This window comes from Phaethon aethereus (assembly GCF_964289735.1).
Source record: "Phaethon aethereus genome assembly, chromosome: 1".
Lineage (NCBI taxonomy): Eukaryota > Metazoa > Chordata > Aves > Phaethontiformes > Phaethontidae > Phaethon > Phaethon aethereus.
The window spans coordinates 11,153,491-11,178,294 of NC_138575.1; the positions used below are offsets into that span (position 1 = coordinate 11,153,491).

The 24,804-nt window shown below is 36.8% G+C and overlaps 1 protein-coding gene across 5 annotated transcripts in view; it reads left to right on the plus strand.

The window, feature by feature from the left end:
- CACNA2D1 (calcium voltage-gated channel auxiliary subunit alpha2delta 1) overlaps positions 1-24,804 on the plus strand; it is a gene marked incomplete at its 5' end in the record, with an annotated part of 423,169 nt that overhangs the window by 72,468 nt on the left and 325,897 nt on the right. For all 5 annotated transcript variants that reach the window (XM_082008681.1, XM_082008682.1, XM_082008683.1 and 2 more), the window contains one exon: positions 926-1,042. In XM_082008681.1, the coding sequence (XP_081864807.1) occupies positions 926-1,042 (117 nt within the window). The remainder of the gene's footprint in view (positions 1-925; positions 1,043-24,804) is intronic.

Below are 24,804 nucleotides of genomic sequence, written 5' to 3' on the forward strand. Positions count from 1 at the left end.
AAACTCAGGCCATCTGTTGGTTGCATAAATTAGTTTTCCCCATTTGCCCATCTAGCCATAAGGTATCCACTTTTTTCTTTTTTTTTTTTCCCCAATAATGTTTTTTTTTCTTTGTCTAGTTTTAGTAAGACAGAGATAGACAAATGGATTTCTTGCTACTTTTTTCTTCTTTACTTCTTGTGGTTGTGTGCATTTCATTGTAGTGGCTTTGTTTAATAAATCAAATTATCTCCTTTATATATGTGTTCTGCTTTGGAAACAGTTAATGGCTCCTCACCAAAGATAAACTTTATTCTTGATAGAGGAGAAACATAATTATAGTTCCTTTCCCCTCTTCCCAACATCCTTTTTCTTCTTGCTTGTTTTCCCCATTTCCCCTTTTTTTTTATTTTCCCTTTTTTCCTCTTTTCTTATTTGTTTTCTTCCTCTTCCTGTTCTTTCCTCATGAATACAAACACTATAATATGAATAAATAGGTAAGGGACTAAACTGATTACATTAGCATAACTTAAGTGATTTATTTCAAACAGCATGTTTATTGTTCAGTATTCAAGGAAAAATTAAATTCACCAATAATTATTTGATTTCAACTTCAGTAATTTTAAAGGGTCTCCATTTTACTTTTCTCTCGGCACTCTATGGGAATCAGATTACTTGAGTGTTTAGCAGTTGAATAGTCTGGCACTAGAAACAGTCAGTTTTATTAAATGATTTATTAAATTGATTTTTAGTGGCACCTTCTACCTCTCAGACAAAGAAGTGAAGTATTTCTTTCACAAAGGATGTTTGGATTTTCCTAGCAGTAGTCTTTCTGAAGCTCTCCAGTAAGAACAAAGGACATCTTGATGCCTGTTCTGTCAAGTCACTTTGCTTATTTTGGATGTCTGTTGCCATTTTGATTTATTTTCATTTTTTCCTCTTGCAGATTTATTTGAAAAACAGAGATTTATATACTGTAGAAGCCAACAACCCTCGTCAGCTAGTGGAAATTGCAGCCAGAGACATTGAAAAACTTCTGAGTAACCGGTCTAAAGCCTTGGTGGTGAGTACTAATGGATTAGGTTTTTTATTTAGCATTTAAAAAAAATCTTTATTTATTATTGAAACATGCTTTTATTGGTATTTTTGCTGCCTATACACTTACAGGCAGTGTCAGCCTGATGTGTACAGGACATGACATGTAGGTATATGGCTTGTGACTTCATGGTAGAAAATGAACGCGTTAGTTCGTTAGCATAGGGCAGATGCTTATAATATGGACGGGCAGATTAGGAACCATGGCCAAGTAACAAATTCAGTTATAAATAGATTAGAAAATATTCCTCTAAGTGATACACATGAATGTTTATGACTTGACAATCACTGTACAGTCAGCAGTGATCTTGGGGAAACAAGAAGTATAGCTTTTTTTAAATGTGATTTAAAAAAGAATGGTATCTTTGAAGTCATGATGTTCATTTTGGTATTATCACTAACTACATCTGTTGATATTCTTTCTCCATCTTTTCAAGTTACTTAGGCTTTCTTGACGGTAGCAACTAATTCTTGTCCTTCAACAAATGTAGCCATGTGTGAATCAGATTAATTTCCATACCTATTCTATTTCTGATTTGCTAATTTAATCTGTATTTCAATCATGTTTCATATCAGCAAAGTTAATCCTGAACTATTATTGTCAAGGCCATGCTGCATTGTAACCTCATGATTCTTTATGCTTTAAATAAGAAGCAGCTATTGCTTTAAATTGCTTTTGCCAGCGGCCTCTTTCTCTTCTATCACATAAGACACCAAAGCAGGATAATTGCTTTTTATGATTCCTACTCACATCACTCTGACTGGTATATGAGATTAGAGTGCTTTTCAGAAGATACTGACCAAACATGCATGGGAGGATCCGGATGAATTCATAAACATACTTTTTACAGTGTAGAGCTATTAGAAATAAGCTTAAAGGATGGAACAGCAGACTGGGATTCCCTGAGCAATTACATATCCACATAGAATTGCAGATGAGTTTGGACGTGTCATTTAAAGTGAACGAGAGATGAGAGAGGGATTAATTCACCTAACTGTAGACGTCTACTCAGCTGGTCGTCCTAAGCTCCCTTTTTGTTCAGTAGAATAAAACAGGCAGTTCTCAGTCAAGATTGACCTGACATGTTCTGAATAAGACTTTAAAATCAGATGAACTACAGCCCAGAAATACTGACTTCTCTCTTTCTCTATCAGAGTAGCCTCGACGTAATTGTCTGTACTGTAGGTGTATAAAGTTGGGGGAGATGAGTCCCACCCAAGCCGTCCTTTTATCAGTACAGTTTCAAGCGGCTGAAGAATCAGTCCAAGAGTGAAACTGCTGCTTCACACTATCCTGAGGACTAGCCCTGTCGTAGGCAATGAGACTCGGCTCAGTCAGTTGCTCCTGCATAGGTACCAGGAGGTACCTGTTTTCCTGCCTTTTGCAAGAGCAAGCAGGAGTTCACTCTTCCAGTTCCCACAGCTTCCCTAACACTGAACGTACATCAGTGTTACCTGGGCCAAAGCTTCTCTGCTTCAGACAAGCGAGTGTAAAATAGACACAATTTTTTTGTTTGTTTTCCTGTTTTAACTTGGTGGGCATGTGTTTATGGGGCACTCTATGGACTTTGTATTTTTATTGCAAAATATTATAAGTCATTTGCAGACCTTTGTGAATACACCCTTTTTTCCACCATTTTCCCATAAACCCATACAAGTCTGATGTTTTTAAGTTATCATAGCCAAATCTTACATTTTCTTGAGACTCAAGATTAATGCAGGGCTTTGTGTGTGTCTGTGGTGGTTTGATCTTAAAACTTTAAGAAAATTAAGTAAGTATCTCATGCTTATTTTAGAAAAGATTCCAGAACAGTTTTTCTGTGAATGTGGAAGAAGGATGCCTACCTCATTTTAGGCAAGCCCATGGTCACTTTTTGAAAAGGGTAGTGCAATTCAATTCCCTGCTGTAAAAGAAGATTAAAGGATGTTCCTTCAGTCCCGTTGCTCTTATTAAAAAAAAACAACATAGTCTTGTAGTCTTCAGAACTTCTCAGATAATTTTAAATTATCAAGTCAATGCATCTTGAAGGCAAAGAAAAAGTCCTCCAAATGTATTAATAGCTAAAAACTTATGACTTTAAAACCAATTTTATTATTTTGGAGGATGTGACTCATGATGTCTTTTGTTCTTGGGGGTTGCCATTACTGCCAGTGCTGCAGTGAAGGTACAATACTTATTATTTTTAGCTGCATGCCATCATTTCAGGATGCATACCAGCAAGGCTTCTGCATGACATATTTATCAATCTTGCCACTTCATGAAGAATGAAATTCATCTCCAATCACGTCACACAACTGAATTTGATTTGCCATCCTTTAAATACTGATCAATGATGCTTCTATTCAGTGTTGGAACATCTCTAAATTTTTTTCTAATTACCTATTTTTTTTATTTCCTGGGAATCAGTAGAATTTAGAAACATTAATTAAATGATTACAACACACACATAAGATCCTTTTTGCAGCAAAGTGATTGAAATGACCTGTTGAAACATTCCTCTACTCCTATTCAAGGACAGCGCTGTTTTACAGAGGTTGTCAGGTTTCAGATGTTTGCCTTGCTGAAACTTTCTGTGAACCTTGTGTACTTTTTATGTCCTAATTGCATACATATATATACATCTATATTTCCTATTTTTTATATATATATATATATTTATATGGTAACCCACTGTGCTTTTTTTAAGCCAGGGGTATTTCATTTCTCCGTATATATCCTAGTTCATTTTTTTCCTTTTTTTTCCTTAAAAAAAAATCTACATACATTTTAAAAATAAAAATTTATCAAAAACACTATCTTTGGAACAGCTTTCTAGGGGTGGTTAGTCATAGACGGTTCCTGAGAAAACTTACTATTTCTTTTGTATCAAATGCCAGACACAGCCAAACACAATGTGTTAAAAAATGAGTATAACCTCTCAAATTAGTAAAACTGACTTAAGCTTTTTAATATTATTTTCATTGTTTGATTTAGCTTCTGATTTCTGATTCAGACATTTTTCTTAAGCCTCATCAAGGTTAGCTGTTCTGGGGAATTCTGTTGTTGTTTCTTTAAAAAATTTATTTCTGATGTATATTCATGTATCCAGGGGCTTAGTCTGATAAAAAAAAAAAAAGAAGAGAGAGGAAAAGGCGTAAAAAGCATTACTTAAGGCAAAAAATACCCTTTTACTAATCTCAGTCTGAGCCAGATATCTTTGCTGACTCATATTCTACATGGTTATTAATTTTGGATCACTTCATGTTGGTTTCTCTTGTGCTTTCACCTGACCTTAAGAGCTCCTAACAGCTCAGATATTTATACTGGCTTTTCTATTTAGTAGTTATCCCTGATTTATATCAGAGCTTTCAATGACTTCTGATTCTAAACCTTACTCTAGATTATTTTATACACAGGAGACACTCACTTATTATCATCTCCTGCATCTGAACTATTACTTTCTACTAAGAGAATTTGTCCACCTTCCATATGTATTTCTGTTTCTTCTTTTTTCAAGGACTATCTTTATGTAAACTTTATGTAGTGAAGCTGAATTATTTATCTGAAATGTAAGTCTTGAATTTGCTGGGTCACATTTTCTCTGAAATCAGGAGTGGAGGAGAATGGAACTGTTACTAGTGACTGCACAAAGGGTTTTACTGTTGGGGTTAATATGACTGACAGAAAGTGTTAATTAAGATCTGAATTCTGAAAAGAGTATGATGCAGGAGTATTATACATCTTCCAGTGATGCCATGAGGAAGGTGCCAGTGAATGACATCAACAGTGGCATTGTTCAGAGACTAGCATACCCTAGGGTTGCCATTATTTTCTCTAGGCATGCTACACACACAATCTTTGGGCAAGGTTATAATAAGCAAATATTATTGATGACTTCTCTAATAATAAGTTGGCTGCCCTTGAGCTGCAAGAGCACCTGTAAATGAGAAATAACTCTGTGTTCCAAATTATTTGTATTTTCATGAAACTTTGTATTAGAAAACTCTCTAGCTATGACTTAAAGGTAAAATTATTTAGTGGCTCTGTACATTACACACAAAAGGCTTGGGTAAGATGTAAAAGCTTTGTGATTTCATTTCTGGTTTATGTGAGGAAAGATTATAATGAAAATCTGGACAAAGATTACTTCCCCACTGTAAGGAAAAGTCTATTTTTATTTTTTCATGCATTTGAGTTTATGCTTGGGAGAAGCTTAAAAATGGTAGTTGAAATAGGTACCTAGCTGGGGAAGGAGAAAGGGGAAAGTCCCAATGTGAACTCAGAGTGTTTTACTAGATAGCTGTTACTAGAAAATGTTAGCCATAGGAGAAAAAGTTGGGATGAAAAGAAAATGGAGAATTTTCTAGCAAAGTGTAGTAGAGAAAAAGAATGAGTAGTAAGGAGGGAGACAGGCAACACCTGTCAAGACAGTCAAGAATGTTAAAGACTGTCTTGCAGTAGAGCCTGTTGTTCAAATAGTGAACATTTTTTCATTTACTGTTGTTTACTATTGCATATTTGCCTGGCTCAACCCTACTGAGCACACACTATTTCAATATTACGGAATTTCCATATGCATATGGTATTCATATGGTCCTGCAAGGAGCAGGGAGTTGGACTCAATGATCCTTATGGGTCCCTTCCAACTTGAGATATTCTACAAATCTGTGGTATTAAAGAGAAGTTAATATTCTGTCCCTATATATCCTGCTAGAAGGTGGCATACAGACTAGCTGTGCTACCATCGCAACATGCATTTCCAGGTGTGTAATGGAAGATGGGTGGAGGTTTCATTGCAAATGTATCCTGCAGTAACTATGGGCAAAACTCACAAAGGTTCTTGGACTTTTTTCAGGTACACAACCTTTCCAAGGATACCAACAAATGGTATGCCTAGCCCATTACACAGTCTGGCACCTAAATTGTTCATTTTCAGTGGACTTACCTTCTGTTTTAAAATTCCTACCTCATTCACCAGTGTAATAGCTTTTGGGAGCTATGTAGATCATGCTAATAGACCATAATCTTTCAGTTCAGATGGACACGAAATAATTTAAACAAAAACTTTTCTATATACAAGAAAGTGTGGATACCTGTATTTGGAAAATACTAATATTTATTTGATGAGTATCATTAGAAATACTAGAGCACCTGACATTGTAATATAGTTATAAAATATGTTTTGAGGAGTTACAAATATTTTCTCATTGACTATATAAAAATAAACCCTTTTAAACTCATTCATATATGAGATGGACTCATTATATATAGTTTATTACTTCTGTAAAATACTGCAGTAAGCTTAAGATTTGCAAAGATTCTCATTTTTTTAATCACACTTAAAAATTTAAAATTGTAAATTGTGTTTTTAGAAAGGTGTACTGTAAAAACTCTGTTTTCCTGCTTTGCAAAAGGCTGTTCTGGGGTTCTATTTTCTGATTATGCATTGTGTCATGAGGGAAATGAAGTATGACTTATCTTAAAGTAATATTTAATCCAGTGCTGCACACTAAATCTGAGGTGCAGCTTCACTCTTGTGCAGTGTGAAGTCATTAGTTGTGGAGCTCTTGGCCTTCCTCTGCCCATCTGAGCAGCCCATTACTCATTAGGTATGGGGAAGCATCCTTAATCTTCTACAGCAGGAAAATCTGCAGTTTTGCCTTCTTGCTCATTTTTTGCTGGTACATTTGAATTGAAGAGAGTAAGCAAGTTTGGATCTCTTAGGTAACAGAAAATCAAAGTTAAGGGAGAAAATGATGAATAAAGAACAGCTACTAACAGTCTTTGCAAGCACAGTCTGCAGAAAATTTTGGAAACAGTATCAAGATGTCCTATTTCTTGCTCAGATAAGATCCCTTTCTGCATTCTCAAATTATTTAACCGTTGGCTACTTGTTTGTGTAATATTTTGAGATGAATCCTACTTGTCTTTCTATCCAAAATTAAGAAGCATGCACTCTCTCCGTGACCTTGTTGTCAACACTATGTTGTACGCTCAGAGTGCATTTATTAATAAACCTTTCTTACATTACTGCCCGTATTCTAAGGCAACAGCATAACCTTTTTTGTAAAGCAAACACTCAAGATCCGCTAAAATACATTTCACTGGAGAATTAGAGACATTCATGTTTTCACTGCCAAATTTCTGCTTAGTATTTCTTTGTTTTGCTGTGGGGTTATTTATTTTTGCTTTTAACTATGAAACTCTCTTACATTCAGGTGATCCAAGGGAAGGTACTGGCACCCTTGTTTCTTGGGCTGTGTGTAGACAAAGATGATTTACATGTAGCTTTGTGCCTTATTGTCTAGGATTTTGTTCAGACATCTCAACCAGAGACATCGTATCTTCGTTCTGGCCTTTATGCCTTGGTTTCTTCTGAAAACTGAGGAAAGTGAGTTTCCATGGAAACTGAGGCACAGATTGTGTGCTAGGAGACAGGTTCCCTCTACGTGCTGTTGGGAAATGTCCAAGGTGCACAACTGTGTCTGTGAATGAGGAGCTCAGAATGTTTATCTGCTAGTTTAGATGCAATTTCAACACAGCTGTGCAAGTGTGTCCAGATCCCTTAGTATTTCCCTGCTCGCCTGAAATAAGGCTTCAGCGTCTCACAATACAACTGGGAAGCTTAAACAAACATGTGTTATAAGGTATTTTAAGATTCCTGGGCAGAGATGTTGTGCACTTTTAAATAGGGTTGGGAATTCTGTAGCCTGAAAGACCTGTAAAACTAAAATAAATTTTCTAAGTGTGCTTGATAATACTGGTTTTTGGAATGGATCCAAAACTCTAGCCTGAGTTTTGATTAGATGCCTAAAACCCACCTAACGTCCTCGAAAATGCTCTGACACACCTGCTTTCTGGTCTGCTAATCTTAAATTGCCTATTCTAACAAGATATCTTTCCACTCTTTATAGGTAATTGAAGTTGTCCAGTCATTTAGCAGAACTTGCAATGGGCAGCATCTCTCACTTTTGGTTCTGTTGCAACTCAACCACCGGTCTCCTAAGCCCCACCAGAAATTCCAAAGAAACCTAAATAGTCACACCTAATAGTGGAGTCCACCACTTCTGCATAGTCATCTAAAGATTAGAGCTAATCACTCTGTGCAGGCTTGGAATGGGTCTCTGAGATGAAAATATTTGTGTACACATGTGGATATATCTCTTGAACTGGACACACTTGCACAGGTGTGTTGAAATTCCATCTAAACTGTATTCCAGTGTGCATGCCGGAAATAAGTATTTTTCCAGTTAACTTCTATCTAAAAGATAAATGGACAAAATATCTGACCAGGGAGGAGCATCTGTAACTCAGTTCTTTTTCCTCCTGTTTAAGTCCTCTGATGACAAGGCTAAAGTCCTCCAATCCATAGTATAATCTGTGCAAAAATCACATTTTGATGCTAACAGTTGCCCTCTGCCTTCATTATCATCCCTTCAAATATGTTAAATCCATTTATTCTTAGCCTCAGGCTGTGAGGGCCAGAGTCCAAGCCCTTTAGTCTGAAAATTAGGTCTTTCTCCAGAGGTGTAGTTTGGATCCTCCTGAAGTTGAGGGAAATCTGTGATTCTGAATTCCTTTGCTATTTTGCAGATGATGACACAGTAACCACTGTAATTTTGTCATTAGAAGACATTGATGAACTAGGTCTTGAGTTGATGGAGACACCTGATGTTTCCTATTAGTTTCTTATGCACAGGTGTGATATCCCATAGGATCAACAGAGAAAGGGAGAGGTCTCAGTTTTACCATTGCGGTAGCATCGGAAGGTTCATCAGGATAAAATGTCTTTTCCTTTCTCTCTTTCTTAGCTGATTTTAAGAAAGTAAGCCTTGTTGAGAACTGATTTAAAAACTGATTTCAGTACAAAAAGAAGCATCATTCGTCTTGATAAATGTGCTGCAATTTTCTCTTACTTCTGTTTTTTATTTTCAGGTGTTTCTACCCTTTTGACTCGCTTGCCAGTTACAGGCAGTGTAGCAAAACAAATGGCTTTAATTGTGCCAATATCCTACCACAAAAATACTGATGGTTTGGTAAAATACAAATAAAAAAATCTTCTATGTATAAGGACTGTAAGATCATGCATACCATATGTTTTACACGACATGTAAATGGTATGTCTTGGTTCCTTAAATCTTTTCCATTCTGTATTTGGTAGAATTTTACAGAGACTAGGTCTATCCTAGGTCTATTTATATGTTTACTTTTTATATCTCCATCAATTCTCTACATACTGAGTAACTCACCGAGGTGGAAAATTTCTAAATTTTATTTCTGGATGCTTCCTGTGAGTATTCAGAATAGACATTGTCATCTCCTTTTTGCAGCATTAGATTTAGGTTTTGGTTCATGACTAGAGCTGGTCCAAATAGCAGAAATAGCTACTTCAGATATGGCAGGAACTTTGCAGGTGAATTTAAGACTGATATTGCCCTTCTGTTAAAACTAGCTTCACTGGAAATTTGAACACTAGCAAAAGCGTTTTACGTATGGTTTTTTAGACTGTAATACTGAGTTCACTAGAATGTATGAACTTTGCTTAAATCTCCAGGTGTAAATGTAGCCTGTTTTGAAAGTCAGTTGTAGTTGCTGAAGCAAATGTGTTTTGCAATGACAGCTAGTGAGATGTGACATTTATGAAGTCAAACATTTGTCAACTTGTCCACATGTCAGATGTTCGAATTTGTTTTTACTTGTCTTGCCTTGAGTCTTATTTTATTAGCCAAAATCCAGGTTGTATAGATGCAACATTGTGCCTCAGAAGATAGATTCACAGCACTCACATACTTTGCAAGGCATCATAAAAGTCTGGAAAAATAAATCAGAGGGCTTGCAATGAAAGTTCTTACCAATATCACCTGTTTCTGTGTTTTTTCTTTCCACCATTTACTTGATTTACCTTCTGCAGAACTTGTATTCTTGTTGACAGAAAAAGAGGGGGTCATCCCTCCCACTTCCCAGATCCTCATAGATAGCCATGAGTCATCATTTTGATTTTTGTGGGCCTGAACTGTATATAGAGCTGAAATGGCATCTAGTACGCTAGCTTAGAGAGACACCTGCTGAATCTCTGTCCTGCTAGCACAGTGTGTTGCAGTTAGAGCTTGTAAATGTGACTGAGATGATGAAATCTAAAAAGAGCTTGTGGCAAACAATGTTGTTGGATGATCAGCTTCACAATTTAACTTTCATTTCTCCTTACACTGTAGATTGTCACTGACAGCATAGCTTCTTTCACATGTGGTATGGAGAAAAATAAGGAGCACCAATAGCTATATTACGTCTTTCCCGTTCAGTCCCCTTTATTTATCCATTTGAGCAAATTCCCTTAAAAAATAAATGGCTATGGCTAATTTTCCAGAGGCTGTGTTGTTGTTTTTTAAACTCCTTGTGGGGAATTCTTCAAATGTTGTTACAAGCAGGTTTCTTTTGTCTATGTTTATGGATACTGAAATTTCATTTGTGGAAGATGTTCTGCAGGTGCACAGCCTCATTAAAGTGAGCATTACCCTAAGCTATTGGGTTGGTGTAGCAGCTGTGAAAGGTGAAATCTTGCTCCAGATAACTCTTTTGGTTTCCTTTGGTTATAAAGTTACTTTTTCAGCTTCAGAAGCTCAGATTTAAAAAGAAGACAATGCAACCCAAGCCCCTGTTGTTGCTTTTCTTGGATTTGTCCCAGTTTTTGTCTCCAGGGCTTTTCTACCCTTCTTAGCTGAGGCTTACCCTCAGGCAGCTTCTTCTCCTGCAGATATTTTTGTTTTCCTTGTGTGTGCTTCTGCCTGATAGGCAAAAAGAACTATTTTCTTGCTTATTTCTTGGTCTGATGACTTCCATTCAGATCATCTGCCCAAGAAACAAGAAACATATTGATGCATTTATTGGTGTAACACGGTTTTCCACTGTGGCTAGTTGAAAATTTTACAGAAGAATGATTTTCCATGGTAAAACACTCATTTTTCAAAATCACAATATTTCATGCTAATAGTTTAATTTGCTCAAATTTGTCTGATTTAACGGAAGGTTGCCTATCTAAACAGACTGAAGAAGAATATAGGAGTTCTTGAGCATTGCAAGTGTTGGCTTCCATACCCTAGTGCTGTTTAGCCAACCCTCCCAAGACTCCTAATCTTTCATTCCGTCACTAAGTTTACTTTTTCAATGACAACAAAATTGAATTTTAAAATTTTAAAATCCTTTGTGAAATAAAAACTCTGCTTATTTGCTGAAAGCTCTATTAAGCTTACTGAGAAGAACCAAATGCAAGTGATATTTTCAGTGGTCCAAACTTGCACACACAAGTTATACATAAACTGTTGTACAGTATCTGTGTACTGTACACAACTCTCTGAGCCTAGATTCTGTGAGGCCTTTTTTCCCAAATCTTGGATAATCTTGGAACTCCTTCCTGCATCTTCTCTTGTCTTTCAGTATCTTTTCCTTAAGAGCATTGATACCTGACTATATGCAAAATTTGTCTCAGTGGAATATGTTGTACCCTTTGCTTTTCTTTTTCTGCATTACCCATATTTAAAGTTCAAATTAGACTATGTTGCTACAGCACCACACTAACTCATGTTGAATTGTTCAGCTACTTCACAAATACTTTTCGGGGTACCTAAGTCCAAGAAACCACCATTGTTTTCTAAATATGCTATGAAATCTGTAAATTCCTGATTCTATTTCTAAAGATACATCTAACTGTATGAAACAACATTGTCTTTGCATGAGATCATTTTAGCCTGTGTGTTCTAGACTACTTTGTATACTAGTTGTACATTAAATAATGAGGAAGTTTTCTACAAAGCAGGTCTTCATTCCACAGTCCAGCTGACATGTAGTGTTTCCACAGGTTTCCTTAATCAATGATGGCTTCTCAGAAATGTTGCTTCCCATACTCCTAACAGCCTTAAAAGTCAGTGTTGTAACAAAAGCAACTATTTTTTTTTAGTAGACAGAATGCAGTAGTAACATAAACAATTTTAAAAAATGACAAGAGGAATTTTTTTATTTCCATCTTAACTAAAAAAAATAGTGTCTGACAACTTTTTTGATTTGCAGCATTTTCTGTAAGAATTTTAGAGAGTTTTAATAAGTTCTCAAAACATTAGAATTGTAATTCAGTTCAATTTGCATTTCAGAGGGCAGAATCAAAGCACAAATGCAGGTGAAAACTAGATTATTTAAAATGCAACCCTTCCTAATGGTTATGTACAAAATTGTCAAGGATTTTTGGGTCTCCAGGCTTACCGTTTCACTGCTCTGTGCTCATGGCAATGTTCACTTTGATAATCAATGTGTAATGTTGGAAATAGATCTTTTGGAGCAAGGCAGAGATTTTATCAGGGAACAGCAGAAACAAGTATCTGACATGCCTCTCTTTTTCTGTGCCTTTGTCACATGTTCATCTTCCTTGTCACTCCTTTTCCTTCCTTCCCAGCTGGTAAATATGTGGAAGGGAGAAATTACAGATTTATCAAGGCTCTGTTCTGCATTGAATGGGGTTGGTGATACTTGGTACTGTTTAAGTATATGAGAGAATTAATGAAATTTATTCATTAAAGTAGAACCATGGTGGTGTCCTGTTAGCTGAAGCTGCAAGTTACATTTATCACCAGTTTCAAGGTCCACAAAGATCTTTTTTCCCTCCAGCAAGATACTAAGACCTCATTTTTTAAAGTGGGAGTTATAACTGAAGCCAGGGGGTAGTCTATGGGATAAGAGCACAGGAAATGTCCTGCTGGCTGAGGTAGCCTGTGTAGTCAGCATTCTGGCCTGATGTTGGCATGGGAAGATGCTGGGTAAGCAAACATACAAGTCTGACCGGTATCCATGGCCCACTATGTATGTAATCCCTCAGTGTTCACAGTTTTTCTATTAGAAATTTCGAAGAGGATGTCTTCGCCTGTTCCCTTCAGTATATATTAGGGAACTAACTTACCCATAAATTTGCCTAGACCCTAACCTGCTTGTACTATCTGCCTCCATGACATCCCTTAGTAAATGGTTCCAAGACCTCACTATCTATGGCTAAAAAAGTATATTTCCTTCTATCTGTTCTAAATTGGTCTCCGACTAGTTGCAGTGAGTCCTTCCTGGTCCAGTATTGCCAGATTTGGTGTATCACAGTTTTGGTATTTTGCATATGACTTCAGCCATATCTGCTGTCAGCCTTCTTGTCTACCAAAAAGAATTCTACTCCTGTCTAGTCTCTTCTTGGCACGCTATCTAACAAAGAATGTGTAACTATTTTATAGCTGCTACTTCCATCCCATTAATCATTTTATATAAGTATTTGAAAAAGCAGAGGCTTAGGTACAGTGCAGGAGGTTCTTCTACCATGTCTTGGGTGCCTGCATCATGCTCCAGATCCTCTTCTAGAACACGACTGGTAATAGTAGAATATAATAGAATAGAATAGAGCATTTTTCAGCACATGATTTCCCTCATTTTTTTTCTGACTTCAGACATAATTCTTTGGCAGGCCTAAGATCAGAAGATCATGACAAAATGCTCAGATGCTGCAACTACGTAGCAATGGTAGGTTTTTAGACAAGCACTTCCCAACAAGAAAAATCAACAGTAAGTCACTACCAGCCAGACAAAATATTTCTAAAAAAAAAAAAAAATAAATTCAGATCTAAATAAAAATTATCCAAAGAAAAATGTTTTAGTTATTTTTGGCATATTTTTTACTTTGGAAGATAAGTGTAGTTAAATTCTTTTTCCCTAATGAGAAATTTCAATACTTTGCTGGAGTGAAACTATCCATTTTCTCCAGATATTTTTTCCACCTTTTTCTTGGTCAAATTTTTAGTAAGATTGAGCTAAATGCATAAACTGTTACTGTGGAGCCAGAGTAAGATTTAAAAAAAAATAAAATTTAAAAATGCCTGTTCCGACTGATGTAATATATACACACATCAGACTAACTTTTGACTTCAGTAGAACCCTTGCTGCAATAAGGACCTATTAAATTGCAGAATGGGCATCAGAATCTGATTTTAAGCCCATTTCAGAGTCTTGTTCTTTGCACAAGTAAAAGATAAAACCCCACATTTGGGTTGGTTGCTGGTCATGTAATATGATATTTTAACATTCAACAATGAGTAGTTGAATAGTCTTTCCTTTCAAACAATATTCCTAACTTTTTTTTTTCCTTTCAGTAAAGGATTTTGTTTTCTCAGTGTTATGTTAGCCATCTGCAGCATAGCCATAATGCTTATTATATAGCTGCAGCATCCTTAAATGCACTGTAGGACTAGATAATGATATGGATTCAGTAGTGTAACAAATTGTTTCCTGGAATATTTGAGTTTTTCCTCAAGCATTTTGGTAGCATGCTTTGTGCCAGTATTTCAGGCGTGCAGCTAATTGGGACCCTCGGGAAAGAATGCAGGTAAATCTGAGGCTCTTCCAAGTAAACTTTAAAGGAATCAGATCAGCAGGGCTTGAATCCTTGGAAACAGCCTGCTGCAGAGCCATTTAAGAAATACTGAATTTCTGTCTTCATGAAAGAATGAAGCAGACTGAGGTAGCATGTTCATCTGGCATATGACTTTCATAGGTTTTTCTCCCTTACCAGTTTAAGGTGTCTACCTGCCACCTTTATCACACCTTTTGGGCTTTCTAGCAGAATTTCCATGTTAAAACTTTCCTTAAGAGATCTCCTGTCAGCTTTCTTCGCAACATTGACTTTTGGTGTACTTGTTAGGTAAAATTCCCCAGGAACCCAGCAATTTCCTTGCACCATAAGTCCCTGTGGAAAAGCTCAGAAAGCAGGATACGCTGAAGGAAAGCAGTATAATAATCTGTTTTGTGCTATTTCCTGAAGGTCTAAATTGCAATTTCTAACTTTCTGTGATCCAACTGTAAATTTGCTGATAAACAAATGTAAACTTCACCTGCAAAAATCTTTATTGATCAGTAGAGGCTGAGGTACTTCACATGTTTTTATGTTAATCCTTTTGGTGAATTAAAAGATTCCCTTTGATGGGGAAACTTCAAGCAACAAGGTGATAATACATTTTATGATGTGTGAATGTGATGAAGATATGGTTTCTTCAAAGTCCAAAGGCTATCCAGGAACATTCTTCCATCCCTTTTATGCAGCTGTTTAGCAGATACAAATTGATGCTTTTCAGCTAGATTCCTAAAGGGCTCAGGTTTACTATATATTTGGATTTGATTTATGAATTTATGTGGAAGTGGAAGTGGTCCCCAGTGGTCTCCCACAAACATGTTTACATGTCTATTCCTAGTGTTCAGAGGGAAGGAGACTCACTGCATTAGTTCCAAAGACTGAAAAGTCTCCAAAGTACGCCTGATTTTAACATACATGACTGTCCTTGTGGAATCAGAAACACAAAATCACCTAAGTCCAAATTCCACCTTTGACATTGGACACAAGACAAGCACAGCGGAAGGACAGGTTTATACGTGCTAAGCACAGGGTGTCTTACATAGATGACTCTGAAATCCTCTGTCTGGAGCACTGTCATTTGGGTTAATATTGCAGGATGACACCTTAATTTCCTTGGGATCAGAGACTGATATCTTCTACTTAGGATTGGTAGCTACACAGATGTTGTGGGTTTTGGTTTGTTTTGCTTTTTTTTGCAAGATTTTCTTTGTTACTATGTTTGGGAGAATATTCCATAACTCAAATGGCTGTCTAGGAACTCTAGGAACTCTAGGAAATTATGGATCTGAGATCAAATTTATCTTCAGTCTAAGAAGGTTTATGTTTGTCTCTCACCCCCAGAAGAGTAGTCTGATCACTTAATTACAAGCTAGACTGAATGGAATACACTGTTCTTCCTTGGTTATTCCTCCATCCTACCAGTGCTGAGACACTGCATGAGGAACAGAGAATTCATGGAACCAGGGGGGAGGATAATACAGGAGGGCTTGGATCTTAGTTTTTCTAGTACTCAACTAGATGGGAGTAGAATCTTTTCCCATTGGTCTTTGTATAAATTTAAATGTCATCAACATTTTCTTTATACATCTCAAAAAAGTATGGCAGTTGGTCAGAACGTGTACTAGGCATGGCACCTCTGAATTAACTGCTGTAGACGGGTATTTGGAATGTAAGTAGCTGCTCTTACCCTTCTGCTAATGTCCAAAAGGCAGACATACAGTTACCTATGGAAGCCTCTGCTCAGATTTTCTGAACTTTTGATGCCAGTAAAGTTAGTAAATAAGGGTTTTCCTAATTAGTGTTTTTCGGCTTCATTCTCCTTAGTCTTGTTCTAGGCTCTTAATTTCTTTTTTGAAAAATATTATTTTAATTTTGCCCTGTATAAATTATGTCTTTGGTACCTTCCACACTGTATTTACAGAATTCTGCTAATATTTTGCAAACACAAAACCAGTCAGTTTGTTCTTCCAAGTTGGCGGACATGATCTTTGTCAAACAGAATCACCATCAGTAGAAGATGTGGAGCACCAGTTCCCAAGAGAGGAGAATGAATCCACAAATAAATATGTTTCATCAGTTCACATTGGATTATGACTGTGAGAGAAATTCACTTTCATTTAATATTAATTTTCAAAATAGTTAAAAAACACCAATATTGATTTGGAAGTGATCTCACAAGTAGAAATCATTTAGAAGCCACTGTTACAGACGGATACAGAATAGAACACATTCAGACAAAGTGTGGTGACGTCTAGTTTAGCTATGGGAAAATACAATTTTTGTATAACAGTTCTTTTATGGACTGTGCCTTCCATAATAAAGCAGTTTGAATTCCTAGTGGGGTTTTGGATGTTTTGATTGGTTTGTTTGCTTGTTATTTTTTGTTTGTTGGTTTGGTTTGTTTTTTTCTTTTTTTTTTAATTCTTTTCAGGCAAGCATCAAATTCATTCCTTACAAGCAGAAAGAAATGCATTGTGTGAGTTTTTAACACCTTGCCTATGTTTAGTTAACAGTGACATCATTAACCATTTCAAGTTTTTCATTTTTTAATAAAAAGAGAAGTTCTGCCAGTCTCAAGGTTTAGTACACCCTGAGACAAAGATTGCTTTTATAGAATTTTGGGGGGATTTAATATGTTTTCAATTCACTATTTCTTATTAAAATGTCAATCACTCACCACTTGATTGTAATTAAAACTGCCCCTAGGCAATAAATTTTGTTCTATGCAAATATGACAGGTATAATTATGGAAAATCTAATTGTTCCTATATTGCTACTTTTTATGTGGTGTTAAAATAAGTGATGAAGTAATTGGATTTTTTTCCCTTTAAATACTAGAACAAAACAACACAACAGAGTTTGTATTTTTCCTTGAACCTGGGTCTGTAATGCGCTCTCCTGACTCCATGAATTCTGAAATCATCTCCAGACCAAAGAGAGGAAGTTGGTGATTTGCGCCTTATTGAATTAGTACAGGGGAAAATATTTCTGTGTAGTGGTGGACTTACTAGGGCAAGAGGCATGAAGAAGAGTGGAAAGAGCCAGGTTCCTGTCCTGGAGTAACGTGGTCAGTACAGTGTTTAGTGGGTCATATGCGGATGGGACAATTCTGTTCTCCTCTAGATTCCTCCTCTTTGTTACACCCAGCTAAGGAAAACTGCCTATTTCTTTACATGTACTTAACAAACCTGAAATTCATCAGTGGTTATATTTCAAGAATATTTTCTCAAATATTTCTGTCATGGGAGTTATTACAGATCTCAGCAGGTTGCACCTTCTTTATGAAGGGGATTTTTCCACCCCCGCCAAGTAGCTAGCAGGGAACACTTGCCAAAATGAAAAAGATCACAATGATACTTTTATCATTGTGCAGAAAAACCTTATATAACCCATCAGCTTCAATTTTTGCTTGCACACTGGCTATGGCCAGGTTTCTTCTCCTTTGCTCTTTATGCTGTCTCCAAGTTGGTTTGTGTTACAGCAGCAGTGATTCACTAATGCTTAGTCCAGTGTAAAGTACTAAGCTGACAGCCTCTGCTGCTAAATTCAGTGGCTATTCCCCACGTACCTTGTCTGAGTCAGAGCACTGTGGAACAATAATTTTGGTTTTGTTGGATGTGTTCGGGCGGATGGTGCAGGAGTGGGTGGCTGTAACGCTCTTGTTGCTGAGCAGGCAGTGAGCAATTCCCCTTGACGTTTGTTTTGGCTTTTTTTTTGCCTTTTTTTTTTTTAAGGGTTTGCATAGATTCTGGAGTTGTCAGGATGTATTTATGTTTAACCAGGTCTTTAAAAAAATTAATGTGAAAGAACAGAAAATGCTGGAGAAGCATGTTTACCTGTTCCCAAGGTGATAAAAGCAGATTGAGTCGAAATCCTAGGGGTGAATATTTTCGGGTAGTTTTCAGACAGAATCAGCCTTTAGCAACACAGAAGATACTGACGTGTCTAAACCGTGAAGTCCCACCGGGCAGTTCCTCAGCATTTCCAAACCCTGTTCTCTTCCACAGCATTAGTGACATGCCAGACTTCCCACCGGGTCAGTAAAGGAGTCCTTCCCTCCCAGCCCCCCAGCTATCTTCTTTTTTTTCTTTTTTCCCTCCAAGCCTGTGTACACTGTAACGGCTATATACCAGGAGAAATAGTAACTGAAGAACATCTTAAGGACACTCGTCTCATGAGCTGTGGAGAGGAATGGAAGTCAAAGGACTAGTCCATGGCATTTTTCAATTCTAGGATGCGTTTTTCATCTCATGACATATTTTGTGGACTTCAACTCCTTGTAAAAGGATGATAACGTATCTATATGTGTTCCTGTCTTCTTTCGTGTACTAAAACTTTGGAAATATTATGTATAAATGTGTGCGTGTAATGAAAGTACGCTGTAGTAATTTCAAATTTAAGGCCATAATCTGAAAAAGTTTTCATTAGGAATATAATTCTGTTTTTCCTCCACAAGTAGAAATCCAGATGGTGTAATTTTACCCTCAATTATGCTTTTCTATGCCTTCTGATTTTTCTGTATATTTTCTCTGTACCCTGTGTATTACAACCTCAACTCTTAATTTTTGATATGCATTTTATTTTTAGGTTATCATTTTCCTTGCTACAGCCAGTCTTTGCATTTACTAATAATATGCTAAACAGGTGAATACAGAGGATGAAAATGAGCCAAAATTAATGTTACAAATTACAAACTGTGGTGTAGCGTAACTATAAACATGTGCTATTGTAGCTGGGAGAGTAGAGCATAGGTACTGTTATAAGGTGCTGTAACTTTTTGATTCCATGGTTTTAACCTTTTAATGAAGCATGTTATGATTTTAACTGTTCTGATATTTCATAAAAGGGCTTTTTGTGTATGCAATAGATTCACATAAGGTAAATACTTGCATAGCTAATCATTGCTGTATTGTATGCAAAACTTACGGCTGCAGGCTGTGTTCCTGATTTTGTGCAGAATTAAGCACAGATTTAGTATTAAGCATGTAATAGTATTGCTGACAATTTTTTCCATGAATCAAAGTCTATAGTATGAGTTAGGATTAAAAAAAAAAATTGTAATAGTGAATATAACAATAAACATAATGGAAGCATTGAATAGTATTATGTTCATGTGGTGCAAGGAAACAATACGTCATCTGGTTTATCCTAGACTTAGAACTTCCACTAGTTTCTCACAGAATTATTATGTTAATAATATGCACAATACTTCTAACCGTGTATGTCTGCCTGCAATCTGTGTATTTCCTGCTAAGGAGTACTTTGTGCATGTTCACCTTGTCATAACCTCAAGTTATGAACTCGAGGTTAAGCTCCTGCAAAGACTCTTCATGTAGGAGACCCCATTGGTCTTTGTGTTAAGGATTTGATATTTTCCAACTCGGTGATCTTGAAAGCAGGTGGGGATGCTTTGTATATAAATCAGTGCTATTCAAAGTTTTATTTCCTGTTATTACAAAATTCCACTCTCGGGAGAAGAGAGGGATGGGGGGATGACACATGTCCTTGCAGCAGTCAGGCCTTCTACGGTGGTTTTAAAGGGGTTTACATGAGGTGGAACTAGCGCTGCTTTAGTCTTGTCAGATTGGCTGGACCAAAACTGAACTAGCAGTTCAGAATTGTATTTTTACATATATATATATATATGAATATGTATAAAGCTTTGAACGCTTGCGTAAGTTGCTAGAAAAGGCTCCTCAACTTTGCGTTTCTCTACTCTTAGCCACATCACAATACATTACTGTGCTTTCTTTCTCCTCCTCCCCAGCTCTTAGTTATACTCTGGATAGTCTCATGAATTATTAGTAAAATTCTTGGTTATGCTGTTTAAACAAAATGCTTCTGTGAACACATCTTCATTGTGGTCTCAGCTGCAACTACAGCTGCGTCAGCTATTGGCCATGGATTAGTATTTGTAGGAAGCACATGAAGTGGCAGAGATGTGGGAACGAAATGTGCTTTTGCAGGATGCTTGACTACATGCTCTGATTTATTATTTAGCTGTGAGCTGTGTTTGGTTCAGCAGGGGAGCTTTCTTCCTGCAGTTCCATTGAGATTTCTGTGTGTCAAGTTACTCGTGTGCAGTGACTTGGACATTGTTCCTACTTCCACGCTACTACTGCATGCTTTCAACAGAATGTACTTTCACAGTGGCCTCAATGCCTACAGAAGACTATTTGATACTTGTTTCTGTATTCTCTAGTACGGCATGTTCACACAAACATTCTACTACTAATTCCTTCTTTACTGACAACCATTTGTCAGCTTGGAAACTACAAAATTCCATTCTGTTATACAGAATTAAATTAATGATAGTAAATATCTGCATAATTAGAAGCTCTCTTAACATGTCAGAGTAAACCCCCATCTTTTCAGATTGCATCTAAACTCAGCAAAGGTTTCTGGTACCTTTTTGATGTGTTTGAATGATGAATAGGCAAGCGAGTAGGAAGGTGATAAATGTTGATGGAACCCAGTTTTCATTTCGTTCCTGAAAGCAGAGTATTTGGATGGAGCAATGGTTATATCAACCTGTACTACAGGGATTTTTGCATCTGTGAAAGGCTCCTATGTTATGAATTAAAAACTTTAATAGTAGTCTATCTAACTTTGTAAGTCACAATGCAGGGGAAAATACTGCTGTCTAAAAAGGATAGACATAGAAATATAAAGTTTAAAAAGTATTGAAGTTAAACTTTTTTTGATTTGCAGTGGGAATCATTGCAATATCTACTCTTTATAATAATGGAGTAGAAGTCTAGGTTCTGATATTTTTCCAAGCATTTTTTTATCTGCAGCTGTAATGGCCACAATAAAAATGGAGCACTACAGTAAGAGCCACCAGGAAATATTTGTGATCAGCAAATAAATTCCATAGGCAATGGCTTGATGATTGCTTAAGAACTGTAGCTGCTTTCTCTGCCCCACGAACAATTTTGTGAGGAAGTATTTCACAGCAGCCCACAGCATATTAAAGGTAAGGAACTCAGATAGCCTGACAAAGGCTGGAAGATTACAGATACTTCTCAATTTTTCACAGGTTTTCAAAATGAAGACTGATATGCTGACTGTGTCAGTATTTGTGCTCCTTCTGAGCCATTGCTGTGTCGTGGAGTCCAAGTGAATGACATGTCATGTCTATATTTCCTCTGCAATATATTTTAGACTGCATGCAGGAAAGTATAAACCTCTGACACAAGACATGCCATGTCACCGGTTCATTTTTATAGAATTCTCCATAAGTTATCCTTGAGGTCACTTTGTTTACACTATCTATTACATCTGGAATACAAAATGAATAAAAAACCATGGTATATGATTCATTTTGCTTAGATTAAGCTTTATAAAAGACAAGTGCCTAGTCTAAGCTAGGAATGTAGGTTTCCTCTGTACCTGCTGGAAAATAGGCACTGCCAGAGTGGAGTGGAGGACTCACTTCACTCTCCTTCAGTCCCTTCAGTACTACTTCCCCTTCTGCAACATAGAAAAACATATGACCTTTTTAAATTTCTTCACAGTCTAGCTCCTTGCTCATCTACCTGGTGGATTTTTTTTTTTTTTTTTAATGCCAACAGTGACCTGCACACCAAACCCCAAACCTTGGGGAGCTGCTCTTGAAGCCATGTCCTGGAAACTGAAAAAAAAAATGTATCCATGCTAATTGTTTGTGTCCTCAGATGGAGGCAGTATTTCAGTGAAAAGGAAAAAAAAACCCAGTGTGTAGAGGACAGGCTTAATAAGTAGCAAATGAATTGTAAATTAGCTGACATCTTGATGTTTTTGTCCTTCTCCTGTTAGCCAGGCCGTGATTGCTATCTCCCCGTGCTCCCCTGTGAGCTGGACGTGCTGTGCTGCACTGTGACACCTGTAGGTTGGTCAGATGGCCCCAAATTAGCCTAAGGGGCATCATGTCATACTTCTCGTTTGGAGGGAGGGGAGGTAGGACTGATCTCCATGTCTAAAACCAGAGCAAAAGAAGATTTTCTAGCCTTTTTTTTCCCCCGTTGTTTTTGTTCCTGTTTTTCTATCTTTTTCTCTTGTGTTTTGTGGGGTTTTTTTGTGTGTGTGGGGTTTTTTTTTTTATCTTCTGATGGCTCTGATAACACACAAATGGATATTCTACAGCCTGAAGACTGTATTTATCTCCTACACTATTTGTATTTTTCAGATGGCTCAAAATAACTTTGCAGACTGGATATGGGGAAAAATGAAGTTAATATTGCCAATTGGATATTTCTCTGATTTTAGGGAATAGAGAAGCAAATGTTATGTTCCGACATAGGTTATTTTTTTTCTCTGTCTAGAATGAGCTTATAAAATGATGTATTGTGGAGGAGGAACAATACTTTTCATTCCTGTGAAAATGGCATCAAATGATTTCTGTGGTTTCTGAAAGCCCTTAATACCATAATCTGCTAATTGATTAAAAAAAAATCAAAATTATTATCACTGTAGCAACTCATGTTTACTTTTCACAATCTTATATAAAACTGAAAACCTTGAATGTTGCTTAATTGAAGCAAAGGTCTGGGTTCTGGGAGAACACAGACCTTTACAACAACACCAGAGACCTTCAGGTAATTTGTTTACCGTCTGTTCATGGGAGTCAAGGAGCAGCATTATCATTAAAAGGATGAAGTGCATTCAGACAACTGAAACAACAAGGATGATAATTAAAGAAATTACAGAAAGACATCATGCTGTGTCCTTTTGTTCTATAGAGGAATTTAACCTGTATTCTTTTTTACAAAAGTAAAAGTCACCCAAGAGATTTATTTTGTTAGCATCAGAGCTTAGTAAACAGAGATTTCCATGTCAGAATGACAGAACACCTAGTCCTTACACAACAGTGGGTTTATATATCAATGTCAATTTAAATATAATTAAAATTTGTCTCGGGGTCTACGAACTGCTGTAAAGGGAGAGAAGATACGCAAAAGAGAAGTCAGAAACATAGGTTGAAAACAAACTACACAAGGAGATAAACAGCAGAGGTGGACTCAGGTAGAAGCAACAGTTGGTGTGCAAAGAGAGCAAGATGAGACTTGAAATAGGCAAAGTCAATCCAAAAAGATGAAAGAAAAAGAAGAAAACACTGTAGAAACTGATTATTTTTTCCATGTTCTTAGTTCTCTTGATCTTCATGCTCTGGCTTTTATAATTGATCAGTAAATGATTCTTTGTTAACTTTTCATTACAGTATAAAGATTTTGTGATTCGGTTTGGGATCTTGAGCTTGAAAGAAAGTAGACTCAGAGCTATGTTGATAAGTCTTAGGGAGATGGGCTTGAGATGGGTGAGAACAGACTACAAAATAATTTCTCTTGTGGTGTTGGGGATAGGACTTGGTGATGGTTTACCTGTGGATTAGCAACCAAGGGATTTCACTGAAGACTGCAGAACAAAAAGTGTGAATGACAACAGTGAATAGTTGAAAATCTGGTATCGACAAACTGGCGCCCTAATAAACTATACTTTGCAGACCAGAAGGATGAGGGGACACATGACATGCTGATTGACTTGACTGATGTAGTCTTCCCAGTGGAGGATGAACAGATCAGAACTTGGCCAACCCTTGGCCTGTTGGCATAGGGTAGATATTCTCTGTATTGGTGTTTCTTGGTTAGAAATTGAGCAAGAAACTCAGTTTTATACACTGTAGGTTATGGATTTATTTAGTTCACCATAATGTGATAAGACTGAACACTAAATCTAACTGAATATATTCCAGATATAGACCAAGACCCAAATCTGTCATGAAAATAGACAAAATAAGTGGCATGGCAGTACTTAATTGGTAGAACAGTAAATCTCATTAACTTTAACAGTGAGTGACCCTTTAGCACATTAACTAGTCTTTGACCCCTTTAACAACAGACATCAGACACCCAGCAAGTTTTTTCTTTCAGTAAACATTTTAAGAGGAAGCGTATTTTGAAGAGATAAGAATTAGAAGCCCAATTTGCCATCTACTAAGCAGGACCTAGATAAACTCCTCTCTACTACAGCATATACCAAGGCTGTGCTAACAGAGACTAAAATATTGCTTTAATTCTTGTCTTGGCTTATCTGGATTTTGTGACTTACTAAAAGCTAGTAACTCATTCAAAGCTGAGAAAGTTGGTACTAGAAAAAGCAATAAAATATTAAGCATCATAGTCTCTTATTGATTTCTGAAGCAAGGACAGATACTATAAGGCTTCAGTTCCTACAGGTAAATGTTACTGTGATTTGATATTTCATAACAGTGGGCATATTGGCCCCTCAAGGGAGATCGTATGTAGGGAAACATAATTACTCTGTCTCGTTTCTTGCATTCACTTTTTTT